This window comes from Sylvia atricapilla, chromosome 3, assembly GCF_009819655.1.
Source record: "Sylvia atricapilla isolate bSylAtr1 chromosome 3, bSylAtr1.pri, whole genome shotgun sequence".
In the NCBI taxonomy this organism is placed as follows: domain Eukaryota; kingdom Metazoa; phylum Chordata; class Aves; order Passeriformes; family Sylviidae; genus Sylvia; species Sylvia atricapilla.
Window position 1 is genome coordinate 36,478,266 of NC_089142.1, and position 26,051 is coordinate 36,504,316.

At 38.6% G+C, this 26,051-nt stretch overlaps 1 protein-coding gene across 1 annotated transcript in view; it reads right to left on the reverse strand.

Moving 5' to 3' along the window:
• The window catches only part of MDN1 (midasin AAA ATPase 1), a 94,079-nt gene that overhangs the window by 24,035 nt on the left and 43,993 nt on the right, over positions 1-26,051 (reverse strand). Inside the window, exons 42-73 of the mRNA XM_066315141.1 lie at positions 25,723-25,983; positions 25,312-25,582; positions 24,787-24,946; positions 24,387-24,503; positions 23,015-23,223; positions 22,322-22,467; positions 21,642-21,844; positions 20,375-20,595; positions 19,168-19,281; positions 18,238-18,370; positions 17,445-17,554; positions 16,658-16,791; positions 15,902-16,062; positions 15,444-15,564; positions 14,088-14,298; positions 13,715-13,946; positions 12,758-12,884; positions 11,700-11,870; positions 11,331-11,545; positions 10,850-11,231; positions 10,561-10,670; positions 8,773-9,469; positions 7,645-7,806; positions 6,680-6,953; positions 5,470-5,705; positions 4,739-4,834; positions 4,410-4,504; positions 3,568-3,692; positions 2,310-2,456; positions 1,912-2,021; positions 1,355-1,428; positions 970-1,165 (exon numbers count right to left, since the gene is read on the reverse strand). Of these exons, the coding sequence (XP_066171238.1) occupies positions 970-1,165; positions 1,355-1,428; positions 1,912-2,021; positions 2,310-2,456; positions 3,568-3,692; positions 4,410-4,504; positions 4,739-4,834; positions 5,470-5,705; positions 6,680-6,953; positions 7,645-7,806; positions 8,773-9,469; positions 10,561-10,670; positions 10,850-11,231; positions 11,331-11,545; positions 11,700-11,870; positions 12,758-12,884; positions 13,715-13,946; positions 14,088-14,298; positions 15,444-15,564; positions 15,902-16,062; positions 16,658-16,791; positions 17,445-17,554; positions 18,238-18,370; positions 19,168-19,281; positions 20,375-20,595; positions 21,642-21,844; positions 22,322-22,467; positions 23,015-23,223; positions 24,387-24,503; positions 24,787-24,946; positions 25,312-25,582; positions 25,723-25,983 (6,021 nt within the window). The remainder of the gene's footprint in view (positions 1-969; positions 1,166-1,354; positions 1,429-1,911; positions 2,022-2,309; positions 2,457-3,567; positions 3,693-4,409; positions 4,505-4,738; positions 4,835-5,469; positions 5,706-6,679; positions 6,954-7,644; positions 7,807-8,772; positions 9,470-10,560; positions 10,671-10,849; positions 11,232-11,330; positions 11,546-11,699; positions 11,871-12,757; positions 12,885-13,714; positions 13,947-14,087; positions 14,299-15,443; positions 15,565-15,901; positions 16,063-16,657; positions 16,792-17,444; positions 17,555-18,237; positions 18,371-19,167; positions 19,282-20,374; positions 20,596-21,641; positions 21,845-22,321; positions 22,468-23,014; positions 23,224-24,386; positions 24,504-24,786; positions 24,947-25,311; positions 25,583-25,722; positions 25,984-26,051) is intronic.

Consider the following 26,051-nt stretch of genomic DNA (forward strand, 5'->3'; position numbering starts at 1 on the left):
TTGTTCAAATTATGTTTACATGCAACTTCTTTAAGGAATGAAGACAACATGGAACTGTAAGAACTGAAACCAAAGACCCTGTTAACTATCAGTAATGGGCTCACAAATCACCAACCAACAAACAAAACCCTCAATCAAACACTTTATATTTGCATTAGATTTCTGCCTCCTTGCTCTGCCCTCCAGTACAGGACATGAGCAAGATCAGCCCTGCTCCTGGTCTGAAGAAACAAAACAAAGCTGAGGGTAACTCAGCATTTCCCACTCACCACCAAATTCTGATGAGTTATGATTGTTTCCTTGCATCTTGTTAATAAAGGCTAATTATATGAATAGGAATCGCTTTCAGGCAGAAAGTTAGCTGAGTTCCTCTCTGAACTAGGCAAATTAATTAGAGACAGACTGAACTGAGATTCTGTGGAGCAGGATTTATCATGCATCAAGGCAAATGTTCACAGTACACAAAATGTCAGCCAACAGCATATGACATTGTATTGCATTCCCCTATTAGTATCCAAGCTGAAAGTGATTTAACATTTAACTGGAGCTTATATACACACAAATCCTATGGCTACATCATTATTTGTTTGGGCCCTTGTTTAGAAAAAAAAAATGGGTAATAATAATTTCAACTCCCAAGCTATTTTAGTTCACTAGTAGGGAAGTAATAAATTGCTGCAGACAATATGTAAGCAAATCAGAGATGAAATGTGTAACTGCCTCATCTCTGCATCAGAGCACAGATACAGTGCCAGATCAGTACAGACCATGCTTGCCATTCCATGCTGCATTCCCACCCATCTGCAGTGTTGCATAACACTGAACACAAGCAAAACCAAAAAAGTTTATGATATATTCAACAGATTTGACACTTACATAAGATTTTCCTGCATAAATCAGTGAAAAGCAACATATAGATGAGAATAGAGAAACTGTTGTTCCCACACTTAAAATAACTAATTCAGTCACCTTGGTAACATCTGTTCTAGCAGACAGAACCTTTCTTAATGTGTTGTTTAGCCTCTGAATTTTGGTTTCTTTGTCATCAGATTCTTCTTGCTTTTGCACGCAGTCCAGCTGCTCTTCCTTACCAACTTCCACCAAGGCAGGCCGACACGGCTCATCCAGAACAACTTCAAACTTCTTCATGAATTTAAAGAGAGTTCTAATTACCAAAAGAAAGCAAAACGTTTACTGAGTTGTGTAATCATGGAAATCTCTCAGCTGCTGGAAATAAATGTTTTCACTGTGTTATGAGCAGTTAAAGCATTTCTGCATTCAAATGTAACATCATAGAGAAATAATCTAGAAAGGGGGTTTCAAAAAAGAGAGTTTAATTTTAATTCTGAATTACCTGCGTATTTTTTCAACTGATTGCTTTATAGCCCAGAAGCTGACATCATTCCACCTGGAAATCTTCACAAATACCTATTAGGAAAATAAATAATCAATGGGATTACTTTAGTAAATGAAATGAAATATTTCCACATCAAAGATGATCTTTGAACCGAATCAGCTACGATGATCTGGTAGCCTTAAAAGGCAAAACATTTTAGTAAGTGAGCAAATTATTGCACAGGCATCTTACTCTTATTTACATACATATTTGCACTGCATAAAAGCTGCTGCATACCCAGATATTGTGAAATCCACAGGGGCTTCACCCCTGGGTAAAAACCTTCATGGATAAATGGGACTGATCAAACATTAAAGCTTTCAATCAACCCCTCCCCCACCTCAAGAATTAATTCTTACCAAAGAAAATGTTACTTTAAGTAGGGATTTCCGTGGCCAACACAACTATTATAAACCAATTCAAATAGTTTCCTCCCAAATTTCCCTAAACCAGGACAATGCTCCACTGTTCCTTTGATTAAACTGATACATTGTCTGAGCCAAGTTTCCTTTTACCTTAAGTTCCTTTTCTATGGGCTTACGAAGTTCAGTGATTTTGGCCTCAACACACTCTGAAAACTGCCTATAGTAATTGTATAGATTCCACAGGATGCTGCACAGAACATCTAGAAGGGAAAAGGGAAAAATAAGCCTAATCATCATCATCATAATATTCATCCTTCTTTTACCAGAGGACATTTTTCAGTATCATTACAATAAATACACCCCAGTTCTTTTTGGAATCTTAGCCACACCAAAAAGATAGGGTGAACTGACCAACAGGAAAACAGTAAAACAGCCCCATTGGCTTTGTGTTCTATTTATGAGCTTAGTGACCTGTTTGGGAAGTCTGGAACGACCAATGGTGAGATTGCTGAACAGGTAACTCAACACAGGTAATGCTAACAACTTACCCTTTTCTGCTACTTGAGGCATCAGCAAGACATGGCAGTGGAAAACCAGCAGTACTTGGAGCCGTGCATGAAACTCTCCCAGAGTAGAGCCTTCAATGAAAGCCTGCAATGTGGTGACCAGCGTTTTCAGATCCATTTGCTCAGTTCCTGAACATTGCACCAGAAATGTAGAAAGAAAGTGAGAGAAAACAAAAAAATCCAGAAGACCTACATGACAATTGTTGTCTGGTTTTTAACTTTCAATTAAATATCAAGTCTCAATTAGGAAAAGTTCAAAGTTAAAAAAAAAAATAGGAAAGGGGCAGAGAGGAAGAGAACTCTGATTTAATAAGTAAAACCAACAAACCCACACTGGAAAAAAGGAAAGAGAACAAGAAGCAGCAGTAAGATAGTGACTGAGAAGATCAGTTTTATGTCAAATTTCAGAATCCATTGAGTATTTACAAAATACTGGCTATTCTCTATGAATGAATGTCTTTTTCAGTCATGATGAGCCCTATTACAAATAAGTCACTGCCAGTTCCTTAACACCTTAAAGTCATGAGGACATGAAATAGATCAGAAGAATCTGGTGGAGAATACAGTGTCTTTAGAGTATTATCTGTGGAAGAAGACATGGTGGAGATGCAATATAACCAAAGGATCTGAATATCATCAAGAGCATTAAGTAGTCATGAGATTGGAAACTTGGCCTCAAGCCAGAGGATACTGCTTACATCTTTACAATTCCAATAAATTTGGGGGAGGCAAGGTGCTGCCCCTTGTTCCCCTGTTTTATGTAACACAAACACGTGTGGACAGATTTACTAAGAACAGTATGTACCAAAACCTACTTACGCTAAGGATTCTTTAGCTTTTTACAGAATGTTAAAAGCAGTTCAGCTGGGATTGCTTTCTGCAGCTAAAAAAATGAGGTGCCTTTTCCAGTTGCAGATGGAGGCCTCCTACCCTCCAAATCTGTTTGAAATGTTTATGTGTGCATGACATACGGCTACCACAATTTACTTTCTTTTAGATGCTTTTTACAGACATCTTTTCTTTACATCACAACACAGGCTCTATGAGCCACAAGTGGTCTCAGAAATATATATGAAGTTCACTCCATATGGAAAACCCTATATGGTGCTCATGGAATTTACTGTAGGGGAAAGAAATATATCTGAAAGTGCACTGTCAAATTCTGGCATTGGGGACCTTAATCATACATCCTTAATAATTACTAGAACTGCATCACATTCATTTTAAGGGCAGCACTTACCTTCTGTGTTTGCCTCTGTCTGTTCTTGAACATACTTCTCAATCATCTGATAAACTGAGAACCAGTGCTTTGTGGATTTCTCCACATGCTGCTTCATAATATTGTCCAAACTTACTGACCAGCAACTAGAAACAAAAATCAAAAATATAATGGGGTAGTTTGGGTTCAAAACAACAAAAATTTGTTTTCTGTTTCTATTAAACTAGTGGAAAATTTAGCAGGATGAAAGAGTTAGCACATAAGCTTAATATATACAATCAACTTCTGAGGATCACAGTTTTGCCAACATTATTAAATATCAGAGAAGAAAAGAAGGGAAGGTAAAGCAAAATCCATTTGAGGCAGGTTCGAAAGTTTCTTTTCTCAGAAACTGAGGTAGACTTGTGGAATTACACAGATGCGACTCGGGACTTTTTAGAAGGCCAAGGACTTTAAACCACCTAAAGCTCGGGTGAGGAAACCCCCCCGACAGTGACATACCGTGGCTATAAAAATTTTACATGGTCTTAAACAGGAGACTAGACGATAATTTTAAAGGACAATTTAATGATGGCTGTCAAACAGACAATTCCCTGCAGGCTCAGGAAACCCTAGGATGAAATCAGGAGAGCCCTGGGAAAATATTGTTTCTACTTCTTCTGAGGCAAACACGTAGAGTCACCACAGCCTGGACATGCTCATTCTGATCCACTACAGCTCCTCGTCAGTGGTCTCTTTCCCCCATGACAGATACACAGAAGCATGTTCCACAATTAAGGCAATTCTGTATTGGAATGTGCCTCCATGTGAGGATGAAAGCTTACAGTATCTAAGGAAAAGCAGCAAGGAAGAACAATTCTTACTTCAACTCCAATCTACGCCACTGAATAATCAGTTGTGTGACCAGATCAAGATGCTTCCGCAAGGACAAGGCCCGACTGGCATTTTCCTCCCAGTCCTAGAAAAGAAAAGTTCCCCTTTACACAAAGCCAAAAATTAGTCACTGCCTGGCAAAACTCATTGGCATTACTTTGGATTACTGGGTTCTTGCTCTTTAAACTTCCAGCATGGAGCAAGTTCACTTCCCTAAATCCTGACAAGCAGACAGCTTTCAAGTACTGTGTTTGTAACATGGCACCAAATACAGGTAAGGAAACATAAATGAGAAAAATGGCCTTAGCTTTCTTCTTACCTGTGCCTTTGCAAGAAGAATTTCCAAGCCATTCAGAAACTTTGAGAGAGGACTAGAAAGTGGAAAACTCCGGATTCTGTCCATCACAACCAACAGCTGTAGAATAAAAACAAAACATTCAGCCCTTAGTAACTGCAGTTTAACAGAAGAAGCCATGAAATTGAGTTAATTTCTATGAACATAACCAACCCCCACAAGAGATTTTTTTTTTTACATTTTTAAACTGCTTTCTCAATTTTATATAAGCTCACTAGGAGTTCAGTAAGGCAAATGCACTTGGGGAAGGGCAAATTCCTATGGAATCTGAGTTTCTACATTACCCCAAGAAAGGTAACCTAGATGCCATAGATGCTGTAAGAGGGACTAAAAATAATTATTCTAAAGCATTATGAAAGAAAGACCTTTAGAAAAAAACAGGAGTAGAAACAGCAAGACCTCAGGGATCTTTCAGCTATGGCAGACTGAAGATTGCTTAAAACTCCAAATTCAGGCTTGGCAGAATCCCATTTAACATTTCATAACTAAAATAGAACAGCTATAATACACACAATAGTACCTCTTATGAATAAACAGGTATGACTTCAAAACATCTGCATAAGTAATACAGACAACACTAGGCAAGTAGATCAATGTGTTTGCATGCGTCTATGCATATCTGTACACATACTCACACAGAACTGCAATCCCAAAATGCTCCAGTTTACCCCAAATATTTGTTGAGGTGTTTTTACCTGCACAAGTACAGGGTGCTCTGGCCATTCCTCCAGCAGCCTGTTTATTTCTTTAACAAAATTGTCAAGTACAGGTTGGCACTGTCGGACTTGCTGAATATTGGGATGCTGGTAGAAGTCATATGGACCATCTTGCTGCAGCACAAGATCTGAAGTTACTTCCTCAAAAAAGGTATTGTGAAGAAGAGTGCTTAGCAGAAGTTGGCTGCCCAAAAGACTGTCATTCATTTCAGCGCCTAGGAAGTAAGTCAGGAAGACATCACACATGCTATTATTTCTTTTTTTAGTTGAATAGATAAAGTTAGGGGTTTTTCCCCCCTGTATTCCAAACCTTAGCATGTTATCTTTTACAAGGATTTAAGACTATACCACTGGAGCAATGAGATGGAGTATGGAACACAAGACATACTTAAGAGTTTATACTCTCTATTTTATCAGATTTTTCTATGAAAGTACAGCAAGCATTGTAGAAACAGTCTGTTATCCTGTCAGAAGAACACAGCTCCTCTGTATGATATAAACTTACATCAAGGAGATACTACTATAAAGCAAGGCTCTGTGGAAAAGTAATCCAACACACAAAAACACTCCCACACACACATTATGGCTCAGGTGCAAACACAAAAATAAGGTACTATAGAGACAACAGCCCTTGTCTGCTTCATCTTAATGGCACACGTGCACTTATTAGATCAGAACTGAAATATATAACTGTGCTTTAACAAGTGGTGATTCTGAGTTCCCACACATTGTTAAAACAATTTACACATCAAGTTTTCCAAAACTCAGGGTGGAAAAATAAAGCACGATAACTTTTTTCTTTTTACTTCATATACATAAACTAAATTTAACCCAATTCTTTAATGAACTTCATTGCAAAATTTACTTTTGGGAAATTTCTTCAAGTGCTTTATCTTCAACAGGACTATGCAGATCCATGTGATCAAAAATTCACTCAGTATTCAATACACTTCTAAACTGTGTTGGTCTTCTATATTACCAAATGGAATTTAAAAAATGCACTGAGGAATAAAAATCAAGCAATTCCACAAGACAATTCTGAAGGTGGGGCAAATTCTCTAGAAAAAGAATTTTCAGTTTTGTGCCTTTTCCCCATAACAGGTGTGTTTCATGACTGTAATGCAGTTATTTTCAAACAAATCATTACAAATTTAAACTGGCATATCTGAAATACTGCTAGCAGTCTTACCAATTAAAGGATAGAATTGTGACACCAGGCATGCACCAGTCTGATAGCAGGAAATAAATGTACTGAAATAATGCTTGGCTTGATGAGAAGGCAGACTCTGTCGATACCACAGGGATCGAGCAAAGTTTAAGCACAACTGCTGATGCACCTTCATTACTGTTTGCATAGAGCTCTTGGACAAAAGGGTTCTGTCAGCTTCCAGATGGTCTTCCACTGGATCTTCAGTTTCCATTTTTTCTTCTAGGCTTGGCTGAGCTGTGATATCTTCAAAGTCCTGCAGATTACATGATAATCAAAAGTAAATTTTAATTTCTTCCTTTAATGCCTCCTTTCCCTATCTCCTCTTCTGCTTTTTTTTGGCATTGCAATGACATGCTAATGATTTGCAGCTGGTGCCATATAGATAGACTGCCAGTCTAAACCTGAACACAGGTGTACAGAACATCTCAGGGCACAACTACAGCAGGCAAGAGTGCAGTACAGTGATCCCTGAGCTGCTAAACTAAACTCCTTTGCAGAAAAAACAGCAACAGCCATGTCTGCTGATAAACCACCTCAACACTGTGTGGTTGCTTGAGGACCTGAACTGCTCTGTCTCAGCTGTTTTATTTAATCAAGGAGATCAGCCTCCTCCACAGGTTGTAGAACCTCAGATAACCTTACTTGCTAAGTAAATAAAATTCCAGCTTTTTACAAGTAACTATGTTATCATTAATTTATATAATTTGGGATTATTCACCCAAACCACAGTACAATTCAAGCCTGGAAATTAATCCCAAAAACTTTTTTCAACCAGAAGGTAAAATAAACCACAAGCACACAACTTAATACCTATCAAAATCTACCCCCATTTGGCTTTTGGTTGAAGGAAAAACTGCTTCATTTTTCATGTAATTTATAGCATTTATTTTCTGGAGCAACTTCAGATATAATTTTTTGTGTTTCTTAACAGTTACAGCTATTACCTTTTCATGAAACGGAAATCTCCTCCTAAATTCTTCTTCTTCCTCTTCTTCCTCGCTCTGTCCTTTCCCATGAGTTTTACTCCTGTATCTGTACAGGCTGCGTTCCATGGCCTCCTTCTCTTGAGCACGGCGTTCCTGTTCATCCCATTCATTTACAATCGCCTAAGGAAACACAAAGCAAGAAGCTTCTACACAAGTTAACAATTAAAATCATTTCCTGTTCTATCAGTGGGGCAGCATTTATTCTGCTTGGCTCTTCCCTCCTCTATGGTCTACAACACTAGAAATCAAAGCCATCTAACATTTGTGAACTGCCCTCTTTAACAAGCTAATGAGGAAAATGCTAAGACAATATGCAACAGAGTATTTGACCAAGTTCTAGTCTCTTTTCTTAAGCATTTTATAAAGAAACTCTCTACAAAGTTTGTGTTAGGGTGATTTTCATGTGTATGTGTCCACTTTTGGGTTTTGTTGTTTGGGGTATTTCTTACATTAATAAAATCTTTGCTAATCATTACAGGCTATTGTTTCAGGCCTTGATAAATTCAAACAAGTTTATCCAGTATATTAGATTATCTTTTACAATTAATTCAGAAAAAAATTAGAAGGTTTTAAAGAACATCATATTGATAATTATCAAGATAAGGACATGTAAAGATCGTCTAATCCAACCCCTCTGCCATGGGCAGGGACATCTTCCACTTGACCAGGTTGCTCAAAGCCCCATCCAATCTCTCTCAAACATTTTTAGGGTTGCAGCATCCACAACTTCTCTGGACAACCTGTTCCTTTATTTCACCATAGACGTTTTGAAACAATTATTTTCATACCCAATCTAGATTTACCCTCTTTCAGTTTAGAATTGTTATGCCTTGTTCTCCAAGCCTTGGTAAAAAGTCTCCTTCCCTCCTTTTTATAAATCCCTTTTATATAACTCAAAAGCCACATTAAGTCTCCTCAGAGACGTCTCTTTCCCTAGCTGAACTCTGTCAGCCTTTCTTCCCAAGAGGCGTGTTCCAGCCCCCTGATCATTTCTGTGGCCCTCCTCTAGAGCTGTTTTAACAGATCCATGTCTTCACAGGGACAAGTTCAGTGCAAGACTCCCAGCTATGGGCATCCAGATCTTACCCGACACAGATGTCTGAAGAGCTGCAGGGATTTCTGGTCCATTTCTCCTCGAGATAGTACATGGCATCGAAGATGCAACAAAGCATTCACCTGGAGCTGTTCCAGAGTTGGAGAAGGCTGCTCAACTCCCTCAGATCCTCCTTCAGAGTGCTTCAGAGAGAACTTTTTAAGTCCATTCAGCACCCCAACTGAATTCACCGAGCATAAAACTTCTGCCCGAGCAAAGTAAGTGGGAAAGGCAGAGCCCACAGAAGGAAATGCCAACAAAGAAGTGATGAGGTTGGTGAGATCAGCTGGGCACACAGAGCTCTGCAGCACTGCACACGCTTCAGAAGCCACTAACCGCATGCCATGCTGCAGCTGCAGGATGGCAGCTTGGAGGGGAATGATGGCATCAGGGAACACAGCATACTCCTCTGCCAGGTGTTTTCTGAACTGATGGTGTGATTGTTGCCAGGATGCCTCTTCACTTAACAGGTTCTGTATAGCCTGCAGTGATTTAGGTCTCTCTCCACGGAGGAACTGCAGGAGGCGGGCTAGAAGGTCTTGGACTGAGGAAATCCGTGCTATGCTGCTGATGTACTGCTGAGCCTCCTGGTATAAGCCATCATACAGTGGAGCTGGAGGCCTGAAGGCCTTCCTTCTAGAACGTATGCTTATTTGCTCCTTCAACTTTTGCATTCTTTCATGCAATATCCTGTTAAGAAGTAATATTGACCAGTTTAGACATGAAAATATGTTTCATACAAACTTGTTTAAATAGATCTAACACAGCAGTTAGACAGAGGAAAAGATTAATCAGAAAATACTCTGCTATTTGTGGGAAACAGCAAATAAGCAAAAAACAAGGGACAGCCTTATAGCCCAAAGGTGTAGATTTCTTCTCTCCCCACCACTTCAATAAACTTCAAGTACTTTTTTCTTCCTACCTGACAGCTCTGTGAGCATCAAGAAAAAATATTACTACAAGCAATTGGTAAAACTCAGCCATTCAGAACTTGCTTTCAGGTTCTGAATGATTATCATTCTCTTTAAGCAGTAGCATGGAACTACCAGATCCTCTATGTGTTTAATAATAAAATTGGAAATTCCTATTCAAAAGTGGAAAATAATGAATAATAAACAGTTTTTATCTCCATGTACACAGAACACACCTGGAAGTCTGCAGAAAGGCAAAGGCTCTCTTTGCTTAAAGTTTCCTCCTCAAGAAGTTCCTCTGATAAAAAAGAACTACAAAAAGCCCCAAAGTAATGGTGGCTATAGATTCCAAATGTCAACAGCGTACTCTATGTGGTAAGAAACTTAATTCATCCACAGCAAGATGGACAAAGGCTACTGCTAAAATAAACATATGTATATTTCTCCCCAGTAGTATCAGCTGAAGAACTTTGCAGAATAGCACTGTCATGTATAATGGCCTTGAGAAACTACAGTGGTAGATAATCCATCTCATTTTAATGGATTGATAATATTGTCACCTTTTTAAGAAAAGTACTGTAATTCAAATGTATGGCATTGTTTTAACTTCGGGGCATGGTTTCAACTGTATCAATATATGACGGCCACTGCTTTAATTGTTCTATTTACAGCAGACAATTCCTTACTGCAAGCAAAAAGCACAGCTTCTTCTCTACTACCTCAGTATGTAAATCAATACTTTAATCAGCAACTCTAGTTTCTACAGAAGGAGAGAAAAATTGCAAAGCTTCAGAAAAAAGTTTCAGAGTCTGAGCACACAAAGATGACATGTCCACTCTAAAAGAGGTGGGTTCAGTGCCTGGGTGTTACCTGACATGGGTATGAATATAGTTGCTGACTGTTTCATCTTCAATACTTTTTCCTGTATGCAGCTGGGATGAAAAATCATGTATTTTCCATTCACACTCCAGCTGGTGTAACTAAAAAGGAAAGAATAAACCATTCACAGCAGTTCTGATTTTAATAACCAAGGAGGTACACCAGCATCTTGGACATTAAACGAGTTCTAACTGTATGATTTCAAAATCATAACCAAGCCAAACTCCTCTGCATTGATTTTATACCTAACAGGTAAAAGCCAACTTGGCTTCATACTCACCTCTTCTTTTGAATACTTGAGCTTGTATTCTCTTTTAACAGCTGGATCAAACCTGGTCTGTGGAAGCCACATCTGGATCTGCACCAAGCCAATGCTCACCCAGAGGTTTCCTCGCCAAGCTGTCTCTGGTAACTCCTGGAGCCCTTCCCCATAGAACTGATGCAAGCAAGTGAACAGAAGAAACAGAAATTCTTTAGGAAGTAATTCCTGATCAGTGACGCTTTCAAGTATCTTGAGAAGGTACTCATATGCAACAGGATCTTTGAAGCAGAGCTTCTCACAGCACTCCAAAAATTCTTCTTGAAGATCCACTGGAATCAGATCTACCAGGGCAGAGAGCTGTCTGCTTAGCATTATCCCTTGCAATCTAGCATCCGTGTGTCTGGAGAAAAAGGAATGAGAAAATGTTTACACACAATAAGCAACCTTCTGTAACATGCTTGTTTTAAATAATGTGTATGTGGAAGAGAGGTCTTAATACCTAAAATCTGCTGTTGAAGAGACAGCCAGGTTGGTCCACAGAGCTGTGCTGACTTTGTGAAGCTGCTGTGCTCTCTCCATCCATTCTCCCAGTGTTACATGGGATGATGACAAGACAGGAAGCCCATTCACATCCCACTGGCTTGTCTTTCTGCTGCTAGTTAGAATTTCAAAGAAGCACTTTGAGAAAACAGCTCGGGTCAAAACGCCTGGGCCCTAAATTAAGAGATTAAGAGTTAAGATTGTTCAGATGCAATTTGCACTGTAAGTTCCAGCAACTATGCTAGAACTTACAATATTGCTTTAGAAAACTTGAATTAGTCAGCAAGACCATTCAGCCTAGAATTTCATTAGGTCAGAAGAGACAAACCTTCATAGAATGGTTCACATGGGATTTAGAGAAGTTGTTTTCCTCTGGTGCAGTCAGTGGCTTCCAAGTCAACCAGTAGTCTGGGTCCATGGTGAAAGTACTGCTCCAAAAGGATGCTAACACAGCATTAACTAGCTGAGATGACAGAAGAGATATTTCTTCAGGGGATATCTAAGGAGAAACAAAAACCTAGAGGTGAGAGTAATGTACAGGGAGCAAAAGAGAATTAAGTGAACACGTTACCAAAGAAAGTATCATTCTGTTTTTCAGTAGGGATAGTAGAAGATACTCTCCAAGATCCTTTCAAATTCATATAGCATTTGCTTACATCTCCTCAATGAAGAGTAAACTTCCTAAAGTAAGCACTGTCTCCTGTCTGTGAAATATGCAGCATGTTTACAGAGCAGGTTGCTGGAATACAGCCTGTAGGTTCCAGCCTGAGCAACCTTTTGTTACAACACACAAGGGTGCAGAGGCATGAAATGGGCAAAGCCATCCCATACTCTGCTCTGAAGCATTTAGGGTGAACTTGTGCTTTAGTGTGCTTTGTGGGAACACAACCATTCTGTATCAGAAATATTAAGCAGACTAATTAAATGCTCTACAGAAAATGCATCAGGTAGCTTTATCAGTCTGTTTGATTTGCAACAGAACTAAAAAATTTTAGAGGCATGGGAAGAAAGGAAAGCATTTTTCAGCATAAAACCACTTTGAATACATAGATACAACCAGGCTGGCATCTGCCATCCAAACACTATCCCATTAGGTCACAGATGGATGTATGGAACAATACTACTGAACAAAATCATACAGAACTATGTTACTTAAGAGTTTGTTGTATTTTCTCTTTCCACATTGTGTTTTAATTACATTTTCTCAAGGCTCGCAGTTAATAACCTTTCTTGTTAAAAGAAGGAATAGTTTTTTTGTCAGGCAGAGGTAGAAAAACTGCATGTCAAAAATCTCAGTGATATACGTATTTTGAAGAACCTTTGAAAACTTCAGCAAGATTTATTAAATTAAAGATCTGATTTACTTAAAATAAAACTCTTTCTTACTTCATTAAGGTGTAACAAGTGCCACAGTCCAGAGAGCTGGTGAGAGGCAGCTGGTGTCATCTTCAGAGAAAAAGCTATGAACTGAGCTAGATCTGAACAGATGCTTAATTCTTCACTGCAGTTCTTCCTGTAGCAGGTAAAAAAAAATATAACCTAAGCAGTGCTTAAGCGAGGCTCATGAAATAAATCACTTGGATAGTGGAACAAATTAAGAATGGTAAGCAAAGTCACTGAAAGGTTCAAATGACAACATTTCAAATGTTGGGGAAGAACAAGCACTCAATTAATACACAAAACACTCAGATCCTTCGAAGTCAACAAAATCTAAACACAAGAAAAAGGGAGAAAAGTGTAATCTCTTGTAGCTGTAAGCTCCGTATTTTCCATGAGCAAAATATACAAAACATTTGGGGACAAACCATTTTCTAGATTTATAGCTTTTGTGAAAAGTCACAACTTTGCTGAATTCAAAAGTGAACCAGTGATTCCAAGAGTCTTGTTACACAAAACATTACTTGCATTGAAATCCATAAGTGAATAGCTTTCTTTTAAGGAATGGTAAACCAGACTAAAAACAAATACACTTGGCCCCTTAAAACAGTATTAACACACTTCTTAAATTAATAATGTTAATTTAAACTATGATTCTATGTGTCTATAGTTTACACAGGAGGAAGCATGTATGCTAGTCTACTTCCTTTGTCTCCAGGTCTAATTCAGTTTTTCTGCAGTAGTCCCCAGCAATATGGTATAAACATCTTCTGTTGGTTCCTAATACACACAGATTTGTGTGCTGCAAAGATATACATGTGCACATACACGCAGGTGTATATAAATTACAAATACACACACACAGATTTACATGCAGATGTAAAGCACCAAAATTACAGCTTCTAGCTAGGGATCTGGAATATCACGAAAGGAATGTAGGAGTTCCTTCTCCAAAGTTCTTCTTACCTTCTTGCACAAGCCATGGCCACATAATCTGCTGTTAATTTGTACTGCCAGAGCACCCCTATGTATTCCATTGCAGGCCACAGCTGAACCTGACTGCAGAGCTGGTTTAGCAGGGCAGGGTCTAACTGGTTGGAGATGGTGTCTTCAGGAAGCCTTTCTTCTGAATAACTGTATGTGATTCCTTCTGCTTTCAGCTGTGAATGTACAGCTTTCAAAAATATTTGCAGCTGACCTGTTTGACAGAATATAAGAGGCACATAAATGCATGTAATATATTTCTTGTCAATGAAGATTTAACATCCTTTCCATCTATGTATGAAAGAATGGAGATGGCAGAAATCATCCTGGTGGGCTCTTCACAAATGTTACCTACCCAGACTAACATCTTCTAAATGATTGGCTCTTATTATCAGGCCATCAGCTTGCAGCAATGCTTTCTTCATCTTCACTCCTGTGGCAGCAATTTTCACACAGGACATTTTTTCCTGCCATCTACTTTCTCCACAGGCCAATCTTAGCTCCAGGATGTTCAGTGGTTTGTTGAGAGCTTTTAACTGAGAAAAACATTCCACGCCCAATTCATCCTGGAAATACGAAAATTACAATTTATTTCAGCAGTGTTAACAAAACCACAAACAAGATTTGTGGCTGCAGACAAAATTAGGATTTCAAATTCACATGCACACAACTAAAGTACAAGCATATATAATCAGCCTGACACAACTGCCACAACAGCTTAAAAATAATCTTTTAGTACCCTGACTCAATACAGCAGGAAGACAGGAATTTAAACTAGTGGCTACAATTCCTCCTTGTCAAGTTAGGGATTTTTCCCTTTATGAAGAAACTATGTAGATCATGCAGACAAATAGTACTTCAACTTGGCAACTTATCTAAATCAAGGGCAATACATACACAAAAAAAAAAACCAAACCAAAACAGGAGCTACTATCGCTAACAAGAAATAGCAGTTTACACCTGCAATTTAAATACATTTGGATGCTTAGATGCATTAGATACATTTGAATGTCTAAATACATTTGGATCTCTCCAAATTCTTAATAAGCACTAAACGTTCTTCAGAGTCTCACAAAGTTACTATGTGTATTTTTTGATAGCTGGGTATACTTGAGAGATAAAGTCATAAAAGCGTAGGTCCAAGTACTAGTCACCACACGACTGCACATGACTACTTGTGCACTCCTTTTAAACAGGGATTTGTATTCTTTAGAAAATTTACTGAAATATTTTTTTAATTGAATTACAACAAATTCTGAAATATTTTAAGAGCGAACTCCAAAACTATTGAAGTTAAGAGGCCTTGTTTTGGGCAGTTATATGGCAGCCCGATCCTAATCTGTATAAAAGGAAGTGCACAGGCTGCTCTAAATACACTTCTGTTCACTGAAAAGGCAAGTGGCATATTGATATTCACAAGTCTCCCAAACAGAGCAAGGAGTACTATTTTTATGCTCAGACACACCTCTGTATTAAGTAAATATTTTCTGTCCACAGCATAATCAATAGTAGAAATGCTATATCTGGGTAACTGAAGTATTTCTCAAAAGATAGGTACATTAACATGTGCTGAAGTCTTCTTTTTAATCAATCTAACAAACACAAAAGAACTGTGGTTTTGCTGTCCTGGAAAGCAAGTGCTGTAAATACATTAAAGCCTATCTGGACATCGCTGAAAATACGAATCCTTTTGAAAACAGAATATTGATACCTTAAAAGGAAGGGGTCTTCCTAGAGACTTCTGTAGTATCTTCATATTGGCTGAAACACCAGCAGGATTGACCAAGCAGTTCTGAATCTGCTGTGAAACAGATTGAATTTCCCTGGAAATCCTTGTAGAGGAAAAAATAAAAAAAAAAAGGAGAGACAAAAGCCCACAGTTAAGAGAAGTTTGAGAAACAAGGCAAAAGGATGCATAAGGAAGCTTTTCTCTCATCCTTTCACTAAAGGGGTAAAAATTCTAGATGATCATTTGAGCAAGCAGAAGCACAATGCTAAGAAACACAAATTTTAAAAACAAACAGCTACACAATATGTTATTTGCATCACTAATGGAACACGACTTGGAACACTAATCTAAACAATGCCAAGTAGCTATAATGCTAAAAGAGTAATTTATACAGCCATTTAACAGAAACAAATCAAAAGCCACCAAACAAAGCTACTCACTTGTTCTGGTCTGATCCAATAAGCATCTGAGGAATTCTGTCAATTAAGTGTTTCATAACCCAGTGCCAGTGCAGAGCCAGGAGTGACAACCCTGAGGAATCCACTGTGACAGTGTCAGAGACTGCCCAGAACCTGTCCCTCCACAGCCAGCAGTACAAAACCTGGGAACAAGCCAAGGACTTACAGTGTTACCACTGCCGAGGTAACACAATACTTCCTACTTCAAGCAGGAGAAAAAGCAGAACCAGCATCACTTGTATTAACTTCAGAGTCCCACCATGTTTTGTATTTAGTGCTACACAACCAGGACTCAACGACAGGTTCTCTAAAAATACCACACCAGCAGGCAGAACTACAGCAGCCAAAACCAACTAATCCCTGCACCAAGTCTACAATGTGAAGATTTCAGCAAAATTACATTCATGGTCTGAAAAGGGAGAGGGAGAATGAACCACCTGTGGCCTGCATGTCAGCTGTCCAGGTTCAGACATTCTTATCACAGACAGAAATGGATACTCTGTTTATTATCAGTGGAGAGAAATAGGCATTCCTACAGCACAGTTCATGCCATCCTAAGCAGGTATTAGAGGGCACAAATACAGCCACTGAAACAAACATGATCATTTGCCTACTGTTAGGCATGTTCTGAAAATAAACAGAAGTACTGCAGTTTATTTCATGGTCCCTGAAACTAAAAATAGTGTTCTGCACACAATCTCTTAACTTCCATAAATGTACTGTGGAGAATCTACTCACATCATGCATGTCATCGTCACTTAAGGCCACCTGAGTAGACTTCACCCAGTGAAGTGCAAATGCATCCCAAAGTTCAAAGAAAGCAGCAAGGTTGACCACGATTCCATGAGGAAGACAGTCGTGACTTCCTGGATCTGAGGTTTAGGGAAGAGGAACAGAACAGCAAAGACTGAATATTGCAGCTACATCACATGACACAACATGGGTCAACTTCTGATCACTAGAACCTCTCTACGATTGAGAAAAACACCACAACCTGAAAAGATCCAAGAAATGAAGCAATAAAAGTAGTCCTGCATTACTTTCACAATTCTTTATTACTTCTATGCCTTTTGAAAATATATAAAAATAACCTGTAAAGAGGGATTCCTTGATCAATTGCTTCTATACGGCACACTAACTTCATCACTAGATTTTACCCTTTTAGAAGTAAAGCTCCCTACTTACATAAAACAAAAGCACATCTCAAGATTTTGGTTATTCTTATTAGCTAAAGACAAAACACTATTCCAGTTTCTCTCCACTGTTAACCTAAAGTTTGGCTAATTAAGAGAAAAATAATATTCACTGACTACCTCATAGAGGCAGGACATAAATAGTGTAGCCTAAGGTATCTGTAATTTAAGAATAATGTGTTAGATATCATACTAGTCCTCCCTTTGACTGCTTTACATTCACATATTCTTTCTTTGCACACCATGTTTAAAGTACGTATTTCATAACAATGCAAATGAACCATATTTCAAATTGACTACAGAACTAAAAGGAACAGCAAAAATCAACCCACTTTTGTGGAAATCTAGAGACATTCTTAGGACACTGTTTCTTGGCTTCTTGCTGGCAATCCAACTCTTCTCAATGTAACTTCTTTTTTCTCGGTCAAGAAATAACACTGCCCTGAAGTAAAAAAAAACGTTGTTATCAATCCAGTTCCATTTTAAACCTTGGCCTCATGAGAATGGTGAACTACAACATGGCATTTGAACTACAAAGTGACATAATATATTGAGTGCATTATGGCAAAGTAGGAGGTGCATATGGCTTGAATATGGTTTCTGAAGAAGCAAGCTTCACAAGGAGCAGACCACTGACTTCACCAGGAAAGAAAAAACAGTGAAAGAAAAAACAGCTACTAAACAGCTGCAACAGCACAGCCTGTAGGATATGCTTCCTTACACTTTAACTTCAAAACCTGTGTACTGTTTAATCTTATTAGGAAAAACACTCCAACTCCAAATAGAAGCAAGACAACTATTTAAGTTTTGTCAGAGATCTCTGACAACACTACTGACACTGCTGCCTCTTTAATGCTTTATCCCACAGTTCTGATCTGTCCTTGAAGTACTGCAGCCTTTACGGATTGCTGGGAGCTCTGCTCCTATAAAAAGTGATTGTGTTTAGTCTGCACCTACAGAAAACAGAAGCAAAGAATTTAAATACCTATACAAAAACCTCTGTCTCTGATATTTTAGATCACACCTATCAAAACCTAAAAATACACTTGGCAGACACCTCAAGTGTTTACTCAGCACTGATTACAGGCATTGGGCACTCTTTACAACAGTTTCTTTGCAACCCACCGATTTGCTGCAGAATTCAAAAGCCTAAGAAGCTGGTCTGCATGTTCCATTTCTGTATCAAAGTTCATTGAATTTCTAATGATCTCCAAAAACTGCATATTCCATCTTGGGTCCAGAGGCATCACATGTTCATCTGGAAAGGCAGACAAGACAGGACAGCAGTGAAACATTACTCAGCTCTTTTCTTGGTCCCACTGCCAATGCCTATTAGGGAACGAAAGAAGCAGCCTAGGGGCAAGGCAGTCAAATATCTCACTCCAGATATCCAAAGAGAAAAGCATTAAAGCTGACTGCAGGTTCTGTAAAACAGAATTGTGACAATAAATTAAACAGGGATTAGAGCACACATACAGAGCTTAGAAACTCGAGTCCGGCTCACAGTCCAGGCAGGACATCCAGGACCACCCATAAAAGGCCTAGTGTTAGTGCATGCAGCTTTCATGAACCTAACAAGGTTGGAAGAGAAACCACAGGTCTGAGCTCCAAGGAAAAACAGCAAGTGAAAATTACAGGCCAAACTGTACACAAATCCTGAGGAAAAAAAACCCAAAAAACCAAGGTACCTAAACTATCAAGTCAGAAAGGCAGTGAATATTTGAATCACACTTTAGAACACTACTCTGAGCTGTAGGAATACATCTGAGTCACAGATACACAGCCAAGGCTCATGGGCAGAGCACTCATCTCTAAGTTGAAGAGTAAGAATTAATCTAATTGCCATACTTGCTGTTCTAGACAGCAAGAATGTTTGTATTTGTTGTAATTTCTTTTTTTATTGTTTTCTTAGTTGTACTTTTTTTTATGACAAAGGTAACATATATTTAGAATTTAACCTTTGTTTTGCTACATACATTTCCCAAGAAGGGTTACAGTGTGTCCAGAGAACAAATAAAGGAAGCAATGTCTTACACTCATCTTTTTCAGGAGTACCTGTCATAGTTGGCTGCAGCAACTTGATCATGTTACTGACTCCAGATGAGAGGGGACTGGCATAAAAACAACCAAGGGCTACAGCACCCGCTTCCAGCTGAATCCGCACTGGATCTGCGCATAAAGAGGGGAGAACATGGGCTTAAAAGAGCGTTTAGTACAAATCTAGAAAAATAGCTTCAACTGAGCCAGCACAAGCAGACTGAATCAAATCTGTGCATGCTCTCTGGATATACTTTGTATTAGCTCCAAAAGGTCTTAAAAGCACTGGAATGTCACAGCTCATGACAGAAATCCTGTAAGGAATTTTAGGTGAAATGTTGATACCACATGTATGCTAATAAACTATGGTTTGTGAAAATCCATTAATTTATACCTTCAAATCTGCCTCCTTGGGTTTCTTTGTTATGTTTTGGTTTTCAGGGTTGGTTGTGGTTTTTTGTTTGTTTGTTTTTTTGTTTTTTTGTTTTTGGTTTTTTTTTTGGGGGGGGGGGGGGGCGGTGGTATTTTCTTTACAGTAAGAAAAAAAGAGCACACTTTTCATTAAAGTCATTAAAGCAATTTGTTACATATTTTCTACTTTACAGACCTACCTGCCTGAAAAGACAGCAAAATAAAAGGGGAGCAATTAATATAGGCACAGCATAGTCTGAGATTTCAGAGCCCAGAAGAAAGCTAAATGTGTGAATTATTTGGACTAATGCCTGCCTAAATGCTCCATGAGTTTAATATGATTAATTCTGTAATTAGATGAATAGCTCATTTCAGCTACTATCCTAAATGTTCAGACAACACTGCTTCAGGAAATCTCAGTTCTGCAGTTTCTTGGCTTTCTAAGCTTTAGAATTTTAACACCAGATACACAGAAGGCATTTGACTGCTTTCACTACCACAAAAAAAAAACAGTGAAAAGGAATATTTGCTCACACAGACAAAACCCATCCAACACTAACTAATTTAGAAGTGACAGAAGTAATTACGAAAGTGATTGAATAAAAAAGGATAATGTTTAGCACAAATCTCCTTATTTCCTTAAGATGCACAACCTGTTTCTGTCCCTCTCTGGCGCCTCCATACCCTTTAATTAGTGTGGATAGCTGGGAGTCTTCAAAACTCATAATGTGGAATGGTTTGGATATTTTCATAGAAGACTTACAAAACATAACAACTCGGGCCTTAGACAAAACAAAGTTGAATGATTACCTACCAAGCACCTGTGGCAGATTTTTGGCTAAGGAGTTCAGCCATTTAACTCTTAATTTCCAATCTTGGTTGGTCGCCTTTTCTGTGAACAATTTCACTAAAGCCTGGAGAACTTCCATTTTGTCCATCCAGTCTGCATCCAACTCAACAGCACTGAACTTGAGACTCTCGGGATTAGTGGACTGCATAACTTTCTTAAGATCTTGCAGAGTCACTGGTAATGTCCTGAAACACAAAAGTAGTCCAGCAATCAAGGGTTTAAACTTTCCTCCATTATTTAGCTTTAAAACGAGTTTCCAACTTCAAATCAGTTGGTGGTGTCTACTATTAGGAGGAGCTCACTGTTGCCAAAAATTCATGCACTATCCCAAGAAAATATGCACAGAATTTCACTGAGAAATTCTAATTGATTTGTTCACCAGAATGATATGCAAAGTTAAATTAAAAAAGACAAAGATAGGAAAAGAAGTGTCATTGAGTGAAAAAATAAACAACAAAACTGAGCAAAAAATAGAAAACAATACAGCATATTGGTAAGAGTTTACAATTTCAATTTTTTATCTTAGTACAAACTTCCACAGCTTGTTCTTTCACTGGAAGCAATCTACAGTACTTGTCCAGGGTAGGTTATTAAGCAAAGAAGGCAGAAACAAAGTTTTTGCCCCAGTGTTATAAAAATTTACAGCTATATTGTACAAGAAATCATTAAATTTTTTTTTTCATATACCCTCTACATAGGGGCCCTCTGCTTCATTCAGATAGCTCTGTCTGAAGAAGGAAATTTATGTTTTTACCTGAAGCTACTGGACCTAAAATTACTGATGAATAATAGATTACATGAAAACAGGAAATCCAGAGAATCATAAGTATAGGTTAAACTAGTTCAAAGCTCAGATTTTTTTAAGCTTAAGAAGGAAAATGAAGGAAGAGATTTTGGGGCTCTTATTACCTACTAAACCCAGTGTTTGCATTCACATTTTCTGCTAAACAACTCTCAAAATGAATAAAACGCACTTACTGAAGATTAAAAAGTCAAGTAATTTGAATGCATTTGGAAGAGTTAAGAATAAAGCAGTAAATAATTAAACTTTCATTTGCAGTGGTTGTATGGAAAGGTAACAGGAACACAGTTACAGAGTATGACAATCATAGTCAGTACGGGCATAATTTGATGAAGACAGGATTTTGCAATAAACAATGTCATGAATAGTTCATATATATTGTTTCTCATCTACTACACAAAAAAAAAACCCAAAAGGTTTCCTGCCTACCTGCAGTTTCTGAGGCTTAGTCGATGCAGACAATACATCAGGACCTGTCCATCACTCTGGACTGTGGAAAGGAGTGAGTCTTCAGCTGCAAACAGCGCTGAAGGCAGGGAGTCTGGCCACAATCCCACTGCTAGCAAGGACTCACCCCAGGTGTCAGGGGAAGCCAGAGAGGAAGCATGCCTTGTAACCAACTCTAACACAAGCTACAACAAACAACCAAACGCAGTTTAGAGTCACATTCAAACACATAACATGTATTCAAGCACCATAGCTTAGGAAACTCTTTAATTACATGTATTTCTTATCAAATTATTACAGGCCAAATCTTCTACAAACACTATATAAAGTACACAAAAGAAGTACCAAAACATTCCTACCAGAAGTGAAATAACACACTGTGCAGTTTCAAACAGAAAGTGAATGTGTCTACAGATCACATTCTGCACATTTTTACAGACTACAGCTGCACCAGCATGACTATCCCAAAGTCTTAACTCAAGCTCTTATAAACTACAAGCCTCGGAGTCCAAACAAGGTATTTTTTGGTTCATCTCTCCAAGAGCACCAGTCTCTTGCTCAGGCACTTAAGAAATAGAGGATCTCAAACACCAGCCTCATGAAGTTACATTTTTCACTTATCTAGATGATCTAAGAAAAGCTTTCAAATATAGGATTTTTACCTTTTGGTTAATCTGCAGTTGCTGTGAGCGGCCATAAACTTCCCAACAGGCTCTGTGAAAAGACTTTGCTAATCCAAGGCCTCTTTGTGTTTGCTGTACAATTAATACAGCAGCCTGAAGCAAAGGTGACAAAGATGATAGAGAACCTGAAAGACACACAGCAAACAGTGTGATACTAATGTTTAGCAACTGTCAGCCCTTTAATTTGACAAACATCACTTTCGGTGTCATGATATGAAACAAATACATCCTATTGACCTGAAAAGCTGAATGGTTTCTTCCCAACGTTGATAGGAAAATCTGACAAGACTGCAAATAACAGATGACCAGCTCAAAACAAGACATCAACAGCTGAGATGAATGAAACTCAGCTGCAAAGTACAACTTGTGCAAACTCTCTATTTTGCTGATTTTCACTTTGAATACGTTGCCCTCCTGATAGCAAGGGAGAAGAGACACGTGCCAGTGTCTGATGTCTCCTTACCAAAGCACTGTAGTTATCGCTTTTTCATGACTTGGGCTTACTTTCTGGGAATGCAAAAAACCAATCCAGAAGTACCTGATTACAGTTTTATGTACTTACTTATATCAGCACATAACACAATAAAATAACCAGGGTTTAATACTAAAGACTTCATCTATATGTATGTAATGAGCCCACATTGCTAAAAATACTGAACAGACTTTTTTTACCTGCTATTGCTGCCTTGGTTTCTGAATGCACAGCCAGAAGTGCATCACAGACACTATCTCCAACTAAACCCAAACCATGCAGGAGTAACTTCAAATCCAGACTGTCCAATATATTTCCATCATTCTCCCCAGGAATGTAAATTTCAATCCCACGATTCCTCATGGCTCTGGATATTTCCCCATGAACTGGATCCATAGAAAGAAAAAGCCTGTTGGATATTAGAAAAGAATAATTGAAGTTGGAAGGGACCTACAACAACCATCTACTTCAACTGCCTTAATTCTCAAGATGTAACTTAGGTCCTTAAACTCTCACTCTGGAGCTATCAAATCTGCTTCTCCATAAAGTAAATTCATCTTCATAAAAATGAAGACATCTATCTAGTTAGAAGGTGGACCTATCTAGAAATCCAGAGACAGCTTCTGAATTTAAATGAGAAATCTGTATGAATAGTTATACTTTGCAATTAGACACAGATATTCTGCAAGAGTTTTAACTCATTATTATCTGAGTTACATCTGTTTTATCATCTGCCCACTTACAAGGAAAAGTTTGACTATGCCTCTGAGCTATAAACACTTTTAAAAGTCTTAGCAACAGCCTCAAATAAATCTGTGCTCTCTAAAAACTGAAGTATCCAATATCCAAGCAGTTAATACTATCAATGGAGACCTCTTAAAAGCAAGGAGGAAAAAGTACTTCTGAGATACAATGCAGTAAAAACAGGTTTCTAAAAAGTCAAGAATGTTTCCAATTCAGAGGAACCAGAGTGTTACCAGTCCCAATATCCCTGTCATGAATTTGTAACAGGCAGGAACAATACAGAATCCTTGTACATTCTCCTGCCATCTTCCTCAGAGACTATTTCAGGTCTGAGAGAACAGATTGTCTATTTGGGTGGTTTGTTGGGGTTTTTTTAAGTTCTGTCACTGCAGGGAAATCAAATTTATATACAGGATGGAAAAAGCTGAGAAGAAAATTATTATGCCTATATATCATCTTTCATAAGCAGCGTATCTCAAGACTTCACCATCATTAATGCATGTATCCTCAACTTCATTACAGTGAAACAAGGAACTGCTGAAATCCTAAATTAGAAATGCAAAATCAAGGCAGAGGCACATTGCTATGAATTTTCTTGTGTAACAGTTTGTGTTGCAACAGGGATATAAAGCAAAGCCTCTTAAGCTCTCTTTTATAGGCTCACCACTGTGTAGTTTTCTTCCCTGCTAGCGTGTCACTACACTACATGGCAAACTGAACAGCATTCAAAATATCAAAAGACTGGCTCACTGATGACATTTTCATTCTAAAGCTGCTATTTGATAAAGGGGAAAAAAAGAGGAAAAAACAAAAAGCAGAAATAAGTACCTGAAGTTTGGGTGAGGAGCTATTGTAGGAACTGTGCCATCTATGACACCTCTCTCACTCATGGTTAGAACACCTCCTGGTTCAAGCAAAGCATTCAAGCGGTCCAGCACAGAAGGGCTACATTCAAAACAAATTAATGTGGTCATAAAAAGGTTAACTGATCTGAAGTCAAAATGGTACCAATCTTAAGCAAAAGCCAAACAATTAATTACTTTATAAGGTAACAGGAAAACTGTCAAGTGCTAAGCTGAGAAGGAAGATACTCTTCCAGAAAAATCTAAGTTACTGCTCCTGTGTATTATCAAATGCAGAATGTTAACTTGTGAACCACTCAGTAAGATGCAAAGTCAACCAGGGAAGTCAAAGGGTTCACTGAAAGATGGCCACTAAAATCTCTTACTTGCAGAAATTAACATTGTCCATTAAGAGCCAGTCTCCAGATTGCAGGGCCTGAACCAACATTCCATCTACCCACTCAAAAGTGCCATGGCTGTTGCAGTCAGCAGCCTGGGCCTGCTGCAGCTTGAAACGCCGGAACTCTTCTACCAGGTGAGCAAACTCTGAAAGGAAATACATCTTACACTGAGACTTACATTAATGAAGTGGCTTCCAGAGCCATTCAAGAAAAACAGTAGTAATTTTGTTAATGAACATACGCTTTCTTCTTTTTAGGGGAATATAACAGCAGAGGTTCCAGCTCTTCAGTAGCCTCCCATAGGCAAAATCCATGTGAACAGAAAAGGTTTCCAAGCACAAAGAAATATGAAACAGATTGACACTTTACTCCCTAAACAGGTATTTTTCTGCATCACTTCTCTCCCATTAAGATGAAAATTGATGAGCATTAATGCCTTATCTTAAAAAATCATTGAAACAAAACAAAACAAAACAAAAAAAAAAAAAGAAGGGAAACCAATATACATACCCGCCTTTGTGTAAGAATTTATTTTGTTGTTTAGTCGCTGGCTAAGTACAAGTATTCCCTCCAGTTTGCTCACTAATTCAGCTGTAACAGTTCCACCTCCTTCCCCAAGAGATTTGGGTTTATAATTCAGGATGAAGTTGCTCCAAGCACGCAGCACGAGCTCAGCGTCATCCGCACAAAGCTCTGCCAGAAGCAGGCTGTCCCTTACGAGTGTGCTCACGGTGTTCTCCACCTTTTCCAAGAGGCGCTGCCATGGCCTGTTGATATCAACCTGCAAACCGGCCATTAGGGAGTCAGTTCTTGCAGAACCCCGTGGTGCCAAGGCTCCATTTACAAATACTGAACTCACAGCAGGTTGGCCACTACTAGGTAGGAAGGAGAAATACTGCCATGTTACCAAAACATATTTACCTGCTCAAATCCACCCAGCAGCTCAGTTGTATCCATTGCACTGTTCATCGCCATGATCTTCAGCCGATGGCCCGTGAGATGGGCCAAAAGCTCCACCAGACTGGTTTTGCCAACAGCTGCTGGGCCCACCAGGATCACCATCCAGCTCATGTGCACACACTTCATGATGGACTCCAGGGACTGCAGTGAATGATGCAGAAGTGAGAGAGTTCTGCCAGAATGAGGAATATGGTTTCCACGAGAAAGAACTGAATAACCAATCTGAAAGGGATGACAGACAGAGGCAAATGAAGTTAAACTGTGCAAGTTGTTTCCTTCCCTATCCCATA